We start from the raw sequence: 21021 nt of genomic DNA on the forward strand, positions 1-21021 counted from the left end.
AGCCGATAGCTGGTCAACACCTTGAGCATTACAAATCCAGATTCTTGCTTCTTCTTTGCTAATCCTTGATATTCCCTCCTGGTCTTCCACGATAATGATTCAAGCCTTGTTTTATTCAACACTGGTAGGTTGAGGTTGAAGGCCTTCAAATACACATCCATGAAGGGGGTTGGATAATAAGCACTAAACGTAATAGTTCACCGCCTGAACATTATTGAGACCATTTAATTGAATATGAGAGACCCAATAAATATTTATTCTTACCAGTAATATCGATACAGGCTTTCAGTAATGTTCTTTGGCGAAGACTATAAAAGAACACATCATTACATGTTAAGAATGATAGACACCTAAACGCGGTCAGTACATAGTGCCATATGGGTGATTCAGTCTGCTGTAACCAAACTCACTGCAGAACCATCTAAAGAGAATACAGGTCTCCTGTGCTTTCAAGGGGTTAGCATATGTATAGATATCACAATATTAGACACTTTGAAAGGCCTCATAACACCAAGATCATCAAGTTTGTGGTTCAGCCGAAAGATCAACACCAACCGGGATTAAAAAGTATGATTGGCTTAGGTTAAATAAGTTAAAACATTTCCTTCCTTGCCAGCTTTTTCCAGGACTACCGTTGTCCATTTGAAGTGGCTCAAACATTGTAAAAAAAACCAGATATAAATACACATAAAAAACACAAAACATTAAACATGATTATGACTTCTAAAAAGTGAAACATTAGACACCACATGTGGCAATATTAAAGGCCAACAAAGTACACGTTACATAAAACGACACGTTACTGTCAAAACTATCCATGGTGGCTAAACCTTAACCACAGGGCTCTGCTCATTTGTCCTGCCCCCGCAGCAAATGCTTTTGTGTTCAAATGTATAACCTCACTCCAGGGAAAGTGCGGAGGGCTCCTCTCTCTTCCCCACCAACGCGTGGAATGACTTCCCGAGGATGACTCACTCACTGATATCTCTGGCACCGGCCCCTGACTCAGGACTCAGATGAAGAACTCGTCCATCGGCTCGTGGCCGTGTCCCGCCGTCTGGGCTTCGTGGTGACCGAGCTCGGCCGTAGTCCTGCCCGTCTCCACCGGGGGGCCCCTGGAGGGGCTCTGACCGGCGCCGAGCGTCCTGCGGGCGTACCCCTCCCCGGCCCCCGGCGTCCCCGGAGACCCGGCGGGGCCCCGCGTCCTGGGGGGCCCCGGGGAGGGGGTGGCGCGTGCCTTGGGGAGGCACTCGCTCAGCTCCCGGGCCAGAGTCTCCAGGGCGGAGGAGGCGCCCACGGCCGGGGGCCTCCTCTCCCGCTGCGGCTCCGCCGACCAGGAGCAGGAGCAGGAGGAGGAGGAGCAGGAGGAGGAGCGGCTCACCGGCCCGCCGCCCGCGTCGGGGGGGCGGAGCGGCGAGACGGCGGCCCCCGTGTCCACGTTGGTCTCGGGCTCCTCCGCCTCCAGCAGGAGGTGGGAGAGGGAGCGGGAGATGGAGGGGCGCAGGGGGGAGTCGGGGGGATAGGAGGTGGAGGAGGAGGAGGGCAGGGCGGGGCTGCTGCACTGGGAGGAGTAGCAGGAGCTCCCCGGAGGCGTGCTGCAGCAGCTGTCCGGGACCTGGCTCTCTCCTCCTCCTCCACCTCCTCCTCCTCCACCGCCTCCTCCGTACGGCTTCTCGCTGCTCTGCTCGACGGAGAGCCGGTGGCCTACGGATATCACATGGAACAGCAACAAAACAAACAGTAGGTCAGCCGGCGTGATTCATAATAGGTGTGGTCAGGCTGTGTCATGTTCACGACGGCCACCGCATAAATAAAAGCAACGCGCCGCTCGCTCCCCGATACATGCTGCCAGGCTTGATCGAGCATTGAAGGGGAACAAAGTTGACCATTTTAACCCTGCAATAAATCTCTAGGATGTGTCGGGCGGGGATTATTGAGGTTGGCACTTTGATCGATTGTGACTCGATTCCTCCGGTCTCCAAGGTTGCAGACAACGTTGTCTCTGTCAAGCTTCAATGGATGGAGAATAAAGTTCACTGGACCGAGAATAAAACATTGTCGGCTCGATTCAAGCGCATGGAGAGAGATAGGGTAGTAGACGAGTCCTATTTTAGCTTGTCTTCGTCTCGACGGGGAAGGTGTAAAGGTGCTGGCTGAGTTTGTGTTTCGCTGTTTCAACCAATTCAACTCTTACAGAGCCCCAAGGGGAAAGGCGACTTTCTGCTGTTGATTATTGATATTTATTACACGGCTCTTCTCAATGATGTGGAACCCTCCGTCCACTTGCATGGGCCTATACAACTTCCGGCGGTGAATTATTTTTTGACAATTCATCGTTGCTAAGCATATAATGACCGCTGTCAAGGAAAGTGGATTTTTTGCCGTCTTTTGTATCACTCCGCAAGTAGTCCGGTAACTTATCAACCCCAGCATACTTGGTTGCTAGGCGACGTCAATGTTTTTGGCAGACTATTTCTCCGCTGATCAACACCACGAAACACTGCGAACACACACCGTGGGAAGTTATTTTTTCGTTTTGGCAAGTAGCCGTGTCGTTTTGGCAAGTCCTGTTGTCCCTATCGGGGCTTAATTTCCCGATAATGACCGGCGCTCATATACATTATCCCTTACATAATATAATAAAGTCTGAATCGTGAGACTAGGCTGTCGTCACTGGTTCCCGTACCTGTCCTGCCCCCGGGCCGGGCCGGCGATGCGAGGGGACCAGAGGGAGCGGGGAGGCCGGGGGTCTGGCCGGTGGGGGGGGCGTGGCCCGAGCCTCTCAGCTGCAGCCCGAGTAGGGAGCTTTTGGAGCAGCTCAGTGCAAAGGCGGAGGTCAGAGGTCGCTGGGGTAGGGCCGAAGTTTTAACCTGCATGACAGAGGGAGGGGGGGGGGGGGAGGGATTATGATTTACACCTCCGGATTGGGAGATTAACGCGAGGTAAGCAACTTTGACAGGATTGTCATACCACCCACATATGGCTGGTTTACCTTGTTTCGGGTGCACGCGACATGCATTTACTTTGTCTCGTTGAAAATGAGGCTCCTGTCGTTTTCATTTCTTTCTCGACTTTAATGGGTTGTCTTATGTAAGGCCTCAAGGAATGTATATTTCTTTCACCCAAAGTTCTGACAAGACGTCAATAAAGATTCCAGAAAGAAAATTAAAGAGTGCGTGGCCCCTCAAGCCATCATGTACCATGCATTACATCTAAAACTATTGTTTTAATCTCAACCCAGTCTTCTGAAGTTGGGCCACCCACCAAACTAGGCCAGAAATCCCCTCTCCTCAGATTCAGCTGTTTAAGAGAAGACAATGAAGAAGAAATGTAGTATTTCCGACTGTGCATGTCGCAAGAAAATAACAGTGTTTGCCACCAAGCCACCGCCTTCTCCCGAGACAAATATCCCAGTCTAACCATTTTGTCTGCTATAAATCAAGAAGACGTAGTGGTTGCGCGCGCACACAAAAAAACACACTCACTCACTCACACACACACACACACACACACACACACACACACACACACACACACACACACACACACACACACACACACACACACACACACACACACACACACACACACACACAAGTGTGTTAAATGTGAAATTACAGTGTGACAGAACAGAACTGTATTCCTGGAATGTACTCAACTTTTTTTTTATACAGAGCCTTTACCAGTTTTACTCGCGATAAAACTTGAAAATACAGTGCCTTTTAAACCAGATGAGATGAGTTAAGTGTATGATTATTCATAATTGATGACCATTAGCATTATACAACCAGGATTTATAAACATCATGGAAAAATAGTTACTACAACATTACAATACAATTTCCTATTTCTACTAAATTACAAATGTTCGAACACATTACCTTTGGACTGGGGATTGGAACATGGACAGGGTATTAATGCATTTATTTGGTTCTTTATGTTGGAACTGTGTCAGAGGACGTGGTGTACATTGATCATTGCGTCGCTCCTCTCTTAACAGAGCCTCGAGATAAATAGGCCTTACAAATCACATGACTCCTACTTCCTCCAATTGTCACCCCTCTGAAGACTGGCCTACCTGGAAGAGGATCTTGTTTCCGTCCAGGTCCTCTGTCTGCCAGCGGTTGGTGCTGATGGGGGTGCAGGGGTTGGGGAGCAGGGGTACCAGCTGGCCCACCTCCTCCACGCTGAACTGCAGCACGGCGGAGGAGCAGGGCTCCACCCGGACCCCCGGCGGCAGCTGCTTGATGGCCAGTTGCAGGCACAGCCCTGGTTCTGTGGGGGGGGGGGGGAGACGGAAGACGAAAGGAGTGAGTTCCGACCCAAGATCTGCAGCCTACCTGTGAACTCTTGAGGAAAAGTACATAACCCCTACCTCCACAGCTAATTCAATTGATCTGACGTCAATGACAGTGAATTTGTGCAGGCACGTCGGGTACGCCATCCACTAACCCACTGTAGCTGCAGTCACATCCATGTCAGACACTGGGCTTAAACATAATTTTAGGAAACCTATAACCAACAAACTCGAAATGTCAGTGCTCCGTTTGCTGAGAGCAGTGCTGGTTTGACTTCCCCTGGTGCCCGAGCGGGAGGCCACTGGGCGCCGGTACAGGCGATATGAGGGACGTGCTCCCGGGAGGCTTGCCTGTGTGCAGCGTGAACCAGCAGAAGCCCGTCTTCTGCTCCTCGGCGCGCTGCTGCAGCACCGTCTCGTACAGCCGCACCTCGTCCTCGTAGTTGTCGTGCGCGCTGAACAGCGTCACCCGCAGCGTCTCACCCCCGCAGTGCACCGGCCGCACGCCCCACACGGGCATGCCCGCGCCCAGGCTGTAGAAGTCGCGGCTCGGCAGCAGGTAGGGCCTCATCGGGGCGTGGGTCGGGGGGCTGCGGGGGTCCATGTGTCCGCCGCCGCCCTGGCTCCCGCAGCTCTCGGTGTGGTGGTACTGCCACGGAGGGCGCTGGAAGAAGTCCAGGACCCGCAGGATCCTCTCCTCGCCGTAGACCTCGTGGAGGAAGAAGGTGACGGCCAGGGAAGGGTAGCCTGCAGCCGCAAGACACGGCACAGCTCAACGCAGGCTCTGATGCTAGGCTGCTGGGGTTTTGTCTGTGTTAAGGCAGCCCTCCGAATGTAGATGCATCTCTGTCAATATATATTTATATCGAAAGATATACTGGATATTAAGTGCTGATGTACATTTCACGTGAACTGTCATTTAACAGACATTATTAGTCATATATTTACTTTGACATCAACAATTTTAGCATTTGTGTGCAAATGTGAAGATAGCCCACGCTAAAAATGTATTGATATAATCAACGTATTCATATGTATATTTTTCTTTTTAATAGCAAGACGACTAAAAGATCCCTACTACCTGTCAGGGGGCCCAGACGGGACGGACGGGAGTACTCGCGGAGGGGAGACGCCCGCTCTGACACATGGAAGATGCGGAGGCTAGGGCAGAGCCAGCGCAGCAGTTGGTCTGCGGTGTGCTGGAGGAGCAGAGAGTCTCCGGGGTTGGCCAGGAGGTGCAGGTTCACCAGAAACACCTGCGGCTGCTGCTCTTTCAACCGCCTGGCCCTCAGCTCTTCTGGAGGGGGGTGGGGGTAAATAACACTCAGAGAAACAGCTACGAAGCACATTTGCTAACTATCGATTCGATTTAGTTATGCTGCAAGGAGCCATACTTACTGGTGGACGACGGCATTTTACTGCTATCTGATCTAAAGAGGAAAAGATCATAGGGTTTTATGAAGAGTCTAGAGGGAATTCAATCAGACGCATCTCTTGATAAAAAAAATGCAGGGAACATAATATTGTCACCATCTTGTGGTTGGTTTGGAAACTGGCCTTGGTCGCCATGACAACAAAGTATCTTTGTTGCCAAATGTGTAAAATAGATAAATAATGCGGATCAATTAGGTTACTATCATAGCAGAGACATTGCGTTTCAAAAAGGCTGAATAACCAAAGCAACGTTGATACGGAGACACAAAACACAATGACAACAAACGGATGAAAGCGTACTGCTAAAGTTCACTAGCCTTAGCCGCCGCTCGGCTAACTCACTCGGCTGTTTCGGCTCCCGAGTCCACGTTCTCATCTTCAACTTCCTCAAACAAACTCGCTCTTCGTATCATCGTCCGAGGGAATAGGACATTAGGTGGCGTCCTTGGAAAACCCACAGGGATGCGAGACGAGTAACATTTTGCCACGGCTCCCGTGAAATACAATGCATCCCATTAGGTTTTACAGAGAGCCAGGGAGGCTGGGTCGTCGCCCCTCAGTCCAGACCGCAGAGCGGCGTCTCAAGTTGGTCCGCTGACGTCACCAGGCAAACACGCACCGTTAGGTTTATTATCCCGGCAAAAATTTACATATGGGTCAATCAACAAAAACACAGAGCCTTTTCTCTTTGCCATGAAGTCCAACTAGTAAAAGCAATGGTATTCACAGTGTGTAATCGGTACGTGGATGTTTGGGCGTTTTAAAGCCAAAGCCGGTTATAATAAAACAGCAGATGGCAGCCGTCGAACAATATGAAAGGACAAAGAAGAGCCCAGAAGGGTTGAACAGAATTGTAAGTCTAACGTTAGTGGACTGGAATGGGGGTGTCTAAACCTTGAATATTGAGGACATAATCTGTTAATGCCTTGAGAGCATTAACTCCGGTCAAAGTTGATTTTCAGTGTTGTTCTTCACAAGGTCAGTGTTGGATGCACATTGGGCAATAATGATTGGAATATATCGAGTGCTGTATTGCCTACTTTGTGGTGTGTGTGTTAACAATTAAGAGGGTTATATATAGATTCCTGAATCCTTGTCAAATCAGGATTCTTATACCTTTTTTCTTTTTACTAGAACCAATAAATCTTGTTTATTTGGAAACGTAATTATTTTAGCCCAAACACTGCACTGCAAACGTATAGCCTTCTTCATGCTTCGGTCAAAAAGCACTCCATGACTTCATTTATTCTACATTTAATATGATGAAAACAAGGCCCTGTACACTCCACCTTTGCAGTGAGTACAACAATTATTTTACAATTTGTACACATTAAAACATCCGTTCCATCCGTTCCAAATGCAGCTGAGAATGGCAAAAAGAAGTTCCATTTGAATTCTTTAAAGTGGGGGACATTCCAGACAGGAGAATCTTCTGGGCCATTGTGGAGCCATTATTCCAGCAGAGGAGGTGTTATTGGAGACCATACACCACTTATAGGGCATTAGGTCATTAGCAGCCCCAGCCCCATTGACCCAGTATGATAGAATGCATGCCATATACCTACAGCTCTCACTACCAACACAAGTGGCAAGAATTTGGATTGGAATTTGGCATAAAATATTGGACTTGCATGAGGTACAATCTGTTAAACCAGAAACGGAAAAAGGAACAAAGAAAAAAACAGACAAATCACTGGGAAAGTCTAATTGAATTGATCTATCTCCTTGGAAGTAGTCAACATTGTATTGCAATGCTATTATAACACAGGTCTTTACGGGTGTGCAACGTTTCTCCTTGAATTTAATAAAACCCCAAGGAGAATGTGAAAACGTGTCGATAACCTGCTAAAGCCATCGTGGTGCCACAAAACACAAATGTAACACATCTAACATCAACATTTAAAACGTGGGTTGGGTGGGAAATTTATATATTTTCACAGCCTCCACAAAAGCCCCCTTCCTCCACAACATCTCTTATATTCACTCTGCCTGTTCCTCTTCCATCAACAGACAGTAGATTAAGTGGCAGACCCACTGAACCAATTGTCTCAAAAGGCCACATTAGAAACATGACGGTAACGCAACTTTATCACCTCGAGCTTCAACTCTCTGTGCCAGTAGATTCAAACTATTGTTGGAAAGTTGTCAGGTCTGTTGATTGGTTTTAGTTTTGCTTACACTTTTAATGGAAGAGAAAAAAACCCAAATAAAAATAAAACAGCTTCTCAGTGTTTCCCAGAATCAATGATGAAAGCTCTTTTTCGAGTTCATTCAACCACATAGCAGTCCACAGAAAAGAAAAGGCTCTCAGTTTCTCTTGACTTGTCAGTTGATTCTTTTTATGCTACATAGGTATATACTTTGCGGTCCTCCGGCGTTCGTGCTAAATATTCCCTCTCAATCAGTCCTTCAATGCGCTTCTTGATGACTACAGGACTAGGGAGGAATCGTGATCGCAACTGTTGCGTGACCTAGGAATAGCGAAGGAGAAAAAAAACAAAATAAATATTGAGTATTCATATCGGAGCAGTTACTATCGTTATGATGATGACGATGCTTGATCGATTATTATTTCCCAAAGGATACAGACAAAGTTTTGGTAAAGTTATGAAAACAAAGGCTTTTTCAAAGCGGAGCCTAGAGTGTGTTAACTGACCTCTGCTACCAGTACGTTGTGCTGCATCTTCTTTCTTGACTTCATGATACGGACGATGGCGGCTTCTATCTCGTGTTTCCTGTCGTCGTCCACTTTCTGCCGCGTCTCCTTCCGCTCAGGGTCTGACTCCCCCTGTTTAGCCGCCACTAGGAGTCATAATGACAACACGACAAGAGAGGTCAACACCCTGACTGACTGTTAAGACCGCCAATCTCCATATGATCAAATATGCTGTTTTACCACTACAGCTGTTGTGGTAGAACCTTTATACTTCTATATTCAGATCATACATCAGTCCCTTTGTAAGATTCTGTAAAATTGCAAAATATTATCAAATATATAACAAAAATACAACGAAAAAGGATCATTGCATATATACAAACACTTGCTCTAATAAATATAGCTACTCTGCAGTTAGTCTTCATGTTTTCCCTTTAGAATCTGTTATCATGGAATGTGCAGGTCTTTATGTTTTGTAGCCGTCTACCTGTCTGGATCTTGACTCGGTGAAGTTTGGAGGTGAACTGGTCGTTGACTGTAAACGCGTGGCCGTTCTCGATCTCTTTGGACTTGGGCTCCTTGGTGAGCACCCTCTGGGTGGGCTTCCCGCAGGCCAGCGACTGCAGCGCCCGCACCAGCTCCCTCTCGGGGATGTCCGTCTCCTGCTGGATCTCCTGCAACGGCGTGAGCGCGCAACATCTGACCATCAGTAAAGCCGTCGGGTTGCGTACGTCGAAAGCGCTCTACTGTTCATAGCATCAAACCCTAATGTACTGGCAGTAAGCACACAAAGCGACCGCCCATACCTCAAACGTGGACTTGTCTCGGTTGTTGAACAGCATGAGGATAGTCATCTGAAAGGTGGACACCTGTAAGATGTGCTTCCTGGTGTTGGAGCCAGTCACCTGGGCTCCTCCCACGCCGACCTCTGACCCGTCCTCCTTGAGGAAATGGGAAACACTAACTCAGTCATATGGTCTTTTGGAGTCATTTCCAAATTGTTAAAGTGCAACTGGCAGGTTTGCACCCCCAATTTATCATCCTGTGGGGAAAGTGTGAAAGAAGTCGATGTAAAAACTATATTCACGTAGGGCGGCTTAGAATTAAAGCTAGACTCATTTTAGTAACACGCTGTGCACAAACATTTGACAAAAGAATCACAAGTGGAATACACCATGTGACACGACAGCGCTACGGATGACAACAAACACAGCGCCAGTGTCCTTGAATGTACTTGTATAGATTATTAACCTTAAGCTAGAGTAGTGTCATTCCACAAACTTCTTAAAAAGGTCCTGCCCTTTTCTGACTGAAGAGTAAATCCAATCTATTGTTTTTTTACGCAGGTGTGCATGTCTTCCCCATGTGTAAACGCCGTTATATACCTTTTTGATTGGTCCATGGAAGGTGGCGTTGAGGTCCGCAGAGCCCATGTGATGCTGCAGTGTGAGTTGTCTGCCGCTGTGCTTGGCAAGGTAGAACCTACAGGACGACAGACCATTAGCACGCCGTTGATCCTAAATAGACTCCACTGATGGGGAGGAAGTTACCTTCCTACAGGAGGACCCAGAGGGAATAGCCAATATCCTAGTTCTGTGGGGAAGCGAGGTAGCTCACCAATTTGGAATTAAATTCAATTAAGAGCCGTTATCCTTTATCTTGAAACCAAAAACCCACAGACGGGCACGCCGTTCCATTTCATTACTTCCTAATTGCCACTTTGCATCTCGCGAAAACAAAGTTGTTTATCACGTCTGTGCTGCCAAAAGCCTCTTCAGCCAGCGGTTAGATAACAGACTGACCTTCTGAAGACTTCGAACGCGTGTCGCGGCGACGGGGGGATACTGCACTTTGGCGTCGCAGACTGCGTTGGCCAATACCCCGTGGTCAGCACCCGCACTGTCAGGTCCACTCCTCCCAACGACACCTGAACTCACACACACACACACACACAACGTTTTCATGACCTTCTGGGACCGGCTCCTGACTTGCAGTCCTCTACATAAGTGCTTGTCTGAAAGTTCCCCATAGGAACCTGTCACGGGGTCGAGAGGCATGAGGGGTGGGAGCGGCCATTTCAAAGACATCCTCATGCACCTTGAACTGGGACCAGCCCCGCAGAAAAAGCTAGAGCTTTTCTAATAAAACAAAACCATAAGTTTAGCATCTGAAGTCCTGCAGGGATTGTATGTTTATAACTGTTTAAAACCATTCAGAACCATAATCATATGAGTGAGGACTTGGTTATAAAAGGGATTAGAAACGGATGGAGGTCAAAGTGTTGTCTTATGTATTGCCCTACAATACGGAACTGCAATTCAGAGCAGGCACAAGCGCAAGAGATTCATATCGTTTGTTGAAATGTCAAGCCGCAGGACAACCACTGCCTAGGGAGCACAGGTGGAACAAAAAACTGCTATGAGGAGGAAAAAAAGAGGAGAGGGCTGCACTGCAATACTTTAGTCCGATTAAGCGCTTTCCTACCCCTGTAGTCTGTAAATGTTGCCTGAACTCGTCCATGGTGGTGTTGGAGATGCTCATGTCCCGGAACATGCCCTCCAGCTTGGAGGTGAACTGACAGCCGCACTCCGTCTGAGGCAAAGATAAAGGTTGAGTGAGAGGCGGCGAGTGGCACAGGAAGGGTCATTCACTCTTGTCACTCAGGATGCGAAACACCAAGAATAAGAATATAGCCATTAGTATTTGTTATTGCAATCTGTGGGACAAAAAGGTAACTCCAACCCAAGTGGCTTTGTGGACTATAGGCTCATTTACGTTCCAGGGCACACTGGTGTCCTCTCCTCCTCACCTTGAGCTTGGAGATCATGTTCTTCTCAGAGTCGTCCGAGACGCTCTTGTTGGTGAGCAGCCGGCGGGCCAGGTGCTGCTTGTAGTACCTCTCAAACACGTCCTTCTCCTGCATGAAGCGGAACAGCACCATTGCCTTGTCCAGGATGGACTCCACCTCCTGTTCCGTCAGCTGGACACGGTTGCAGGCAGAATTCGATTGAGGACACAAAGCAATGTACAAAGCACGTATTGGAATGGTTCAAATATATCTTCCAGGACCGTGAAGGTGGCATAGAACCACAGTTAGGCATAGAGCTTAGATCGTACAATTTATTCATCACCAGCATTCGTAATGTTGATCAGCAGAGAAATAATTTGTCCGCAAAGACGGTGACGTCGCTTAGCAATGGAAGACGCTGGGGTTGACAAGTTACCGGACTACTACCCATGCAAGTGAACGGAGCGTTCCACGGCATTGAGAAGACCCGTGTAATAAAGGCCTATAATATTTCTGTTTATGGCATAGATTTCTCCTCACATTAGGCCAATAAAGCAATGATAAAAAAAACAAAAGAAAACGCTTGATCGAAAGCCCGGCCCGACCCGGCCCGAGGATAGCGGCGGGAAATAACGACCCGACCCGCGGGCCGGGCTCGGGCAGAGAATCTAAACACTAGTTAGGCATACTATCTTTGTAAGCGCACTCAGATATATATAAAAAGATTAGACTGTGAAACTTACCATTGTGTTACCATAGCATAGACCTTTACACTGTGACAGAATGACGCATACTGTTGACTGAAGCTTTCCCCGTGGAGAACACTCACCCCTTTCACTCCCTTCTTCAGCTTGTCGTCGATGAAGAGGGACAGGTACTCGGGCGAGCGGGAGTTCAGGTTGAGGAAGTACTCAAAGTCCCCAGCGATGGTTTGTTTGAAGAGCCTGTCGTTGTTGAACGACTCCTGGAGGAAGCGGTCGAAGCGCGTCTTCAGATCCAGCAGGCCCTGGCCAAAGTAAAGAAGAAATAGAATTCCAATAGGGTTAGAAAATGAAAAAAAAAGCCATAGTTAATGTGCAAATATGTTCAACATGCCACCCCCTAGCGTGAATATGTGGCTGTGCATATTCCTATGCAATGCTTCTTATAAGAATTGATAGACGGTCAATCCTGTGCGATGCTGCGTCTCACAAGCCAAAGCGGATGGATACTGCCAGACATAGATAACGCTTCCTTGGCAGGAGAATGTCCCTTACCTGGATGTAGTCCACAGGATTCTTGCCCTCTCCTTCCTCCGACACCAGAGCCTTGCCCTGCTCTCTGAGGTAGGAGCTCATACACTCACACATGGTTTTCAGTCCATTAGGCACCCTGCTGAACAGCTTATACATGCACGCCAGGTCTGCACACAGATTGCATCGGTATTAATAGACGAGAAGAGAATCCAAACGGATACCAATCATTGGCTGGACAACATGTTGATGTGAAACTTTTTGTGAACACCGAGCCAGCCCTGCAGTCATGACTCATAATGAGAAACAATGGGAAACAACGGCAATAAACGAGGACACATGGGGATCTACGAAATCAGATAGAAATGTGCCAGGCTCCACCGACCGACCTTCCGTCTTGCCGTTCTTCAGCATGTGGACCAGGCCCGAGTTCTCCATCTCCACGATGGTCTTCATGTGTTTGGAGATGAGCTCCCGCTCCACCACCTTGACGATGGGCTCCTCCGTCGTCTTGTCCAGGCAGTGCATGACTCGCTCGATCTCCTCGTTGATCCGCGCCTCCACCTTCTTAATGTAAACACTGGCGCTGTTCTCCGCCAGGAACTTCTGGCTCTCCATCTGGCGGGGGAGGGAGGCAAATGTGCAAATGTGATGAGTACTAGGGTGATGAGCAGAGCACTCTAAATAAGGCCATCTGTGTGCTTTGAAGGTTTGAGTCATGTTCTTATCTCCTTTGTATTCATTTATTTTACACACAAACCTGGAAAAACTCTGCAGACATTTCTAGGAACGGAGCCTCGAAGTCTTCTTCGTATACAGACCGCCCCTCCAGCCCGAGGATCATTAACATCTGGCAGGCGTTCCTGATGGCGCCCCTGGAGGACAGACAAAGAAAACCATCAGTAATGTATAGCCACTACCAAAACAGCAAAGGGTACGGATTCTGTTCTTCTGACCTGGCTGGAGGCCACACAAACAACTCAGCAAGAGTCCCAAACTGAAGGGAAAAACCAAAATGGTTTTGAGGGGGATGGTGGATGGTGTAATGGTGGATGGACGGAATCCATCCCCCATTTGCACGGTGGACACCACCATCAATTGAGCAAAATGCACATGGTCATTACAGCCAAATTAGCCTAGAACTAAGTGTAAGAACTTGCATGAATGCCTGCTTTTTTTTTTAAATAATACAATGCGAATCTTACACTGAAATTAAGCATTCATTGATATGAATATGCCAAGTGATTTATAAATAGTTGCTCTTAGGAATAGGCTTGGGCGGTATCCATTTTTGCATACCTTCCTGACATTGCCCAGGGTATATAGAATTTGATGGGATTTGAGCAAAAAAGAAACCACAATAATAAAACCACTTAAAGGGAGAGCTGCTAGTGAGGGAAGCCATTGCAGCATGTACGAGAGCTTCAGACCTAAAATTCAGTCGTTCAACTTTGCAATTTGCAAAGTTGAAAGACTTTTCAAAGTGAAGTCTTGCAGAGTTTAAAGCGCTCATCTTCCATAGATTCAAACTAAGTCTCAACGATTACTCAGCAACTGAATAACAAATGATCCCTTCATTGACTCCATGCTCCAGCTGATTCCCTGCCCACCTGTCGACCACCTCGCCCTTCCTCTCGCGGGCGATCATGTCCAGCAGGGTCTGCCGGAGGTGGTCTCGGATGCAGCCGTAGCGCACCACCTGGTCCCTGAAGATGATGAGGCCCAGGTTGTACACGTTCTCTACGTTGTTCTGCTGCACGTACACTCGGTCCTGAGGACAGGGACACCGGGAACCACAGAATGAGCAACTCAATTGTAGTTTATTTTAGTGTTTTATTTCAATTTTCTATTCCACTTCGACTATCACTCACCATGTACATGAGTATGTCCCTGATCATAACCATGGCAGTCTGATGGTCATTCCAGGCCTGGTTTAAGGTCTGGAGGAAGTTATTGTTCAGAGAGTTGAGGACATCTTCCCGTACCTTAAGTAGAAAAACATTTATATTATCACACTATGTGGTTGTAACACACACACACACACGCACACTTACTGTGTGTGCGTCAAGTGTGTGTCTGAATTTCACTGACAGAGATGAAGCACCCTTCCAGATGTCCTGTTGCCTTGTCTTTACTATAATCAGGTAATAATATTTACATTGAGAATGGTTGGCTGACATTAAACACCAATTTTAAATGGCCTCATCCCAAATCCAGTTCAGAAAGGTGGCCTTTTGTCATGATGTGAACCCTTCGACAGGTACGACTCCTTTACCATACATTAGATGGATTCATATAAGTTTTATGACAACATTTAATACTCAGAGCTGCCGTCAAGGCCAACCTTTCCCTTCCTGCTAGTGCCCTTTTTCAGTCCATTACTGTCCAGCTGCCCCGACAGGGGAAATATAGTGTGACTCTATATATCCCCCTGAGAGCAAGACCCGATTCCAACTTGCTTGCTTTCTTTCTTGTACGTGCTGAATGTACTTTTATGATCGGCGGCCTTTTCTCCCTCCCCACTTTCCGCGTACATACAGACTTGATAAAGAAACCACTGCAGAGTGACTCAGCACTGTGAACGCCGCCTCTCGCTGGACTGAGATTCTCAAAGGGCACGGAGGCCTCCCTCCGTCACCGCCTCCTCCTCCTCCACTTGGAGGTGCTGCATCATCACCTCACTGTGCTCTGTCTGGCCAGGGTGAGGTGTCACAGGTGTTGGGGTGTAAGCGTAGTGGAGAGGTGTCGGTGCGACCGGGGCCAAGAGGGTAATCCGAGTGTGTGGTTTCTGTGTATATCAGAACTTGGGACGCGCGACTGTGGAATGTGACTGGCGTACCATTTTTCGTATGATTTCAGTTCTAGCCAGGGTTTGGGGTCCAGGGCGTCACACTCGATTAGCTGTTCCTCGTAGCATGCATACATACATACAGAAACACTATTCTCGTACCAAGAGTAAATGGTGTGAACATGGCCACGGCAGGGTTTGAACCCCATATCTTCTCACTGCGAGCTGACAAACGTTCTAACCAGTTAAACAACATCCCTCACCACTGAAATACCTAGACCTGATTTATCATATGTCATCTAAACCAGCAAGAACATGCTTCACAAGTATGCAAATCCCGTTTAAACTGGAGGCAGGAAAAGAAAAAAAACAATGTGTTCCTGTTCCTGCTTTGTAAAACATCCCTATGAAAATCCGTTGAGGACTGATGTGCAGTGGCCTTACTTTGTTGATGAGATGCTCCGTCACCACCTCCCGCAGGCCCGTGTAGAGCTTCTCCCCGTGCTTGTGGAGCACCATGGTGTAAGCGTTCCTGTACAGCTCCTCGAAGCTCAGTCCACTGTTGTTCTTCCTCTGGATCTCCTGGATGGCGTTCTTCAGAAGGTCCCAGATGTTGTTGACATATTTCTCGTCCATAGTCATCTGCAGCAGGGGCCAGAAGCAGAAAAGCGGGGAAATGCACAAAACACAAAACAAGCGATGTGAGTGAGAAATAGAAGTTATTGTTTACCCCAGATAACTCGCCCTTCCAACCCCTCTCAATCACAAATGAGGGGAAAAATAGCCCAAAGTAATCACAAAACGATAGCAGTGCAACATATTTGATTCATATTTTCCTTCTCTTACCCACGATAAACATGTTTTGTGGAATTACTTTAGCCATCTATTATGGAGTGGTTTGGTGTTGCTTCACATTTAAAGCAGTCCCTCCTCCATTGAGTCTGAAGTAACTGATGAGGAAATACCCAGTACCAGAATGTAAAAACAAGCCTCTGATTAAATGCTGCCTCCTCTTATCATAGCATATACTGCATCTTCTCTTTGCTTTCAGACAACTCAGAAAACAAATCTTTGTCACTGTGTAGCAACATAACTGATCATATTGAAGTAATATTAATTTATAAAAACAAAAAAAAAATAGATATATATTACACGCACGCACACACACACACACACACACACACACACACACACACACACACACACACACACACACACACACACACACACACACACACACACACACACACACACACACACACACACACACACACACACACAGGTATATATAAACTGTAGACCCAAGTTGTATGCAAGGAAAGCCTGCGGGCCAACTAACGCATTTCTCTTTTTAACCTCAGAATAGGCTGGATCATTTGGACATTGGCTAGAAATGGGCCAGTACAAGATGGATTCCATGACCATACTTTGTCATGGTATCGAAATCTAGTGTCTTGACATTACAGTGGAATTTCCTGCACATGAGGGCAGACCTGTGAGAGAAAAAATATATTTTTCCTGGACAATGTCCCAACGGATATCATATCCACAATTTAATCTGCTTCATTTGTTCCATAGGCACTTAAATTCCACCTTTGGAGAGCAGAGAAAAAAATAGCAGTTGGATACCATTCAAGAATTACACAATGCATTAAAGACCCTTACATGTGGTTTTATATTTGATATTGGTTGTTTAATAATTTCTATGGAGGTGAGTCAACTGACAGCTAAGTATGCCTTCAGAAATAAACAATAGTTTGTTTTAATTATTTTAGTCCAAATAAAGCACACCCACTATAATATTTTCGGATAAAAAAAGTCATATTCTACTATTTGGCCGCAATTATTTATGGATGTTATTTTGCCACCCTTTTGTACGCTCAATCTTTTCTACGTCACTTTATACAGCCTTCATCATCTGATCAATGCTAAACAGGGCTCAGCGTGTGGAAAGAGAAAGTCATAATTGTAGTAATCTTATTTTGTTACCATGAAATATCACTATTCATCTATATTATATCCTATTGATCTACTCCATTGGGTCGGATACAGATAATAAATTGCAGAGAGAAGAGGTCAATTAGTATTGGCGTTTCTAATGGAGATGAAGATGACGATCCTTCTGTCATTTCCACCAAGAACAAACAAATGTGTAATAACACAAGCACTTCAGTGGCCCTTTTTTCAATGCTTAAATAAATCGTGCATGCTTACCTACAGTCCAGTTCTTTGTAAATGTATGTATTTATGCGTTACAATGTTCGATACAAGGCTTTCTTTAACGCTGGATTCTCTGTTCTGTTAGTTTTACCTGTTAGTAAAGCAGATCACTGCTTTACATTACAGAGATTATGGTCGCAGTTCTGATCAAAGACTCTGAAGGACCTGGATCATATGAATCTGCAAATCCACTGCAGGAAGGAAATGTCAATATCAATATTCCCAAAGAAGTCTCCTTCACCTTGTCTCACTTCTCAATCAATGGAAATGTTCAGTTAACCGCCAAGTAGGCTCATCTTAAAAAGAATAGAGTTTAAGTTGTTATGGACGCAGTTTCAACCGTAGAATCAAACAGACTATGTTTCTTCGTGGAAGCAATCAATGCATTGAAATCGCTTTGGGGTTATTTCTTTGAGTGAAATTATTGATTTTAGTAAGTAGCTGTACAAATAGTGGGATAATGTAACTGACTCACCCTTCAGGTTTTATTTTGCAATAATGACCAGCTCGCTGTAAATTTTCCCTTACATAGCATATATATCAAAAGAAGGTATGATAATTCTTAATAGATGAAACGTTTGCAGTGGCAAATTCCATAGTGTAATGTTTTTTATTACTCATAAAATCCTTTGCTTTAATAGGCCTACCGGGTGGGGTAGGGGGTCCACTGTAACAGTGTGACAAAGGTAAATAAAAAGATAGTTGAAAAGAAACGGAATGGTTCTGGTATGGTTACAAGTGTCCCAACATGATGGAAAACATCAGGGCGTATCCATTTAGTTAGCAATCAGAGGTTACCACAGGTTAAACATGTTTAACATCAATCATTAAGGAAGCGGCGACATTCCATCCCCCTCACTGACCAGCAATTAAGAGAGCATAGGTAAGGGCCTTTTATTCATCATTGTTTGTCTACAGTCTCTTGGGGTGTATATCAACTATAGGAAGACAAGGACACGTGAAACACAATTCTGGGAGTCAGTAGAAGTGCAGGTGGCTCCTTAATGTCAGGCAAGCCCAAACACATATATTTCAAAACGATCCTCTAATAGCAATATCTCTGTAAACAATGAAAAAAAAAAGGGCTGGGCATCTTTTAGGGGGTTTACGCACAGATCTTTCTGATAGTACAAACCTAAAATACAATACTCACAGACGAACAACCAAACATGTCAGGGGAGAGCACAAGTATATTCAACAAGTAACTGACGACCAGAATCCACATTGTATAGGAAACTAGGTCATCTAATTTAGAAAAACTCCAGGCATGACTCAGACACAAAAGAAACGAATGCCGCTGCCATGTAGAACCATTCCTCTCCGATTAATCAAAAACAATGCAAAATACAAACATACTTCCACGTAAACACAACTTTAACAGGTTATACAAATACGTAGGCGGAGGTTGTGCGATTGTGCTAAGCAACACACACATGTTCTGAAACACTAAATTGAAAACATGTCGTACATGCATGATGAGAACTCACTACATGAAGGGAATGGAAACGTGTTGTGAGGGGACTCTCATTCATTGACTGTCTGGAAAGCGAGTGAAACTTACTGTGTAAAAAAACGGAGCTAGCTGTGCTAATTGAAAGAAGTAACTTAAAAAAGCAGGTTCACTAACATGTCACTGGGTGTGCGATGAGTCACAAAGTTAGCAAACCACACTGTCTACTCCCGAGTAAAGACTGACCGACAGTGGGTTTGACTCCTGCCGTTTTGTTGACTATTTTCAGCCTGCCGTATTTACTGGTTAGCTGTTAAACATGTTAGCATAAAAGCAACCGAGACCACGGCCATCGATTCAGCTGCTGGCCGCAAACGGAGCACGTATTGCGGTGTGTACTTACAGGAAAGGCCCGTATCCTCATCTTGGTATCCTTCTTGGGACCGCCTTTGCTGAGAGTGGACATGGTAACTTCGTCACTATACTCCTTATTTACATGAAAGTGTTCTTCGAAAAGGGACAGGGGCTTATACTATTTACGGAGCAGCCGATGTGGCTTTCAATTGACCCTCCTTTTAGGTCCGTGTCCCCGCAAAGCAATTTATTGTTGACAGCCAATATGCCAAATTCAGTCGCTCATCATACAGCAATGGCGGACTACCTGCACTTCTCACTGCGCAGAGCTCCCGGACATCAACTCACGCGAGAAAGCAGCACTTGCACACATGTATGATTTTCAAAATAGTTATTGTAATTATAAATAGGCCATTGATTATTATTTGAAAAAAACAATACAGTAATTTGATAAAAGTATGGAGCAATATGTTTAGGCCGTCCAGACTATACAAGTTTACAGAATTTTCATATTAGACCTAATATGTTATGTTAGTATGATGTAATGATATTACCATTCTGTATATAATGTTGTATTTACAGCTTACCTTTGTTTTAGTTCTGTGTTCTACTTTCCAATTAAAGTAATGTAATGTGAGCTGATTTGTGACATGATAATACCTGCCTGATTCTATGAACCTGGTGTAATCTGTATGAGTGGTTCTAGAGAAACCTTCGGGTTCTCTATAGAACCTTTAATATAATATGGAACCCCAACAATCCCTTTTTCTGAGAGTGCCTATTCACAGGGACACATTCTGATAAATGTTCAATATAAATGTAAATGTAACAATTATGCCTTCTTTCCTCTGGTTCTTAGAGATACAGACCTTTAAACTGAGAGACTGCCAAGGAAATAATGCATGTTTACATTTCACATTTAGTCAATCAAAGTTACTTACAAGTGAGGTTGAGGACAATCAAAGCATACACTACAAAAAGTGCTGCACAAGTAAGTTTATAATATGTAAAAGCTAACCCCCCTGGTTCCAATGGGTTGCGAAAACATTTGAAGTCAGAGAGCAGAGCAACTATGCCTGGCTATTTAGCTGCTTGGGAAACGTTTTAATCCAAAACAACTCGGAGGGAAGTCAGATAGCCTACATGTCATTAGGTAACAGGTAATTGTTAGGTATATAGCTAGAAGTTTATATGTAGGCAGGCACTGGGGCTTAACCATGATATGGTTTGGATGGGAGTTGAACAACAAGGCACTACACTACCCTAGTTATTTTTCTGTATATTAGTGTATAGCTTATGGCGTAGAGCTCTTTATAGTACCCTTACCCCCAGTTCCCCTGTGAGTTGTAGGGATAAGAAGGAGGCAGGTGACGGTAGTCAAGTCTTACACCAGATTTATTCCAAAAAGTCACATTTTCTTCTGTGTTTTCTTTCCAAAATGCCTTGTTCAACATTTTTTTGTAACATACGTGAAGAACAAGATCAATAATGCTTGCATCGCCTTGACCAAAAAATATATTTATCTTTACATGAATGATAAACAGGATCACGTATATATTTCAGGCTAATTTTGGTTTTCTATTACTGCTAGTATATCATATATGCAGTAAATACACATCATTTTGTATCACCCCCTGAAATGAAATGGAATGGGGTTTCTTAGAAAAAATTAAGGAATAAAACTAAAGAAGAAAAAAATATAAAACAACTGAATGGTCTAAATGCAACCACTTCACATACAATGGAGAATCTGAAAAGTTGACATATTTCTTATGTAGTCAATCAAGTCTGCTTTTAAAAGTT

General features: G+C 45.4%; 2 protein-coding genes across 3 annotated transcripts; both read right to left on the reverse strand.

Moving 5' to 3' along the window:
- Positions 1-205: 205 nt before the first annotated feature.
- On the reverse strand, positions 206-6861 carry fam124b (family with sequence similarity 124B). The gene is made up of 7 exons (XM_030380262.1): positions 6073-6861; positions 5695-5726; positions 5378-5593; positions 4648-5043; positions 4078-4274; positions 2687-2870; positions 206-1704 (listed from the first exon to the last, which is right to left on the reverse strand). Exons 1-7 carry the CDS (start codon positions 6141-6143, stop codon positions 1013-1015), a joined length of 1788 nt encoding a protein of 595 aa, XP_030236122.1. The 5' UTR covers positions 6144-6861; the 3' UTR covers positions 206-1012.
- An 86-nt stretch (positions 6862-6947) lies between these two features.
- On the reverse strand, positions 6948-19543 carry cul3b (cullin 3b). 2 transcript variants are annotated; one of them, XM_030380261.1, is made up of 16 exons: positions 19268-19543; positions 15639-15836; positions 14278-14391; positions 14017-14177; positions 13167-13281; positions 12796-13024; positions 12431-12576; positions 12004-12180; positions 11196-11366; positions 10871-10978; positions 10189-10313; positions 9772-9868; positions 9193-9324; positions 8874-9060; positions 8387-8532; positions 6948-8201 (listed from the first exon to the last, which is right to left on the reverse strand). In XM_030380261.1, the coding sequence occupies exons 1-16, from the start codon at positions 19328-19330 to the stop codon at positions 8070-8072; spliced, it is 2301 nt and encodes a 766-aa protein (XP_030236121.1). In that variant the 5' UTR covers positions 19331-19543; the 3' UTR covers positions 6948-8069. The 2 variants fall into 2 exon arrangements, with proteins under 2 accessions (XP_030236121.1, XP_030236120.1); XM_030380260.1 differs by having other exon boundaries at positions 9193-9327.
- Positions 19544-21021: the final 1478 nt, after the last annotated feature.

The sequence above is a fragment of the Gadus morhua genome, chromosome 16 (genome assembly GCF_902167405.1).
Source record: "Gadus morhua chromosome 16, gadMor3.0, whole genome shotgun sequence".
Taxonomy (NCBI): domain Eukaryota; kingdom Metazoa; phylum Chordata; class Actinopteri; order Gadiformes; family Gadidae; genus Gadus; species Gadus morhua.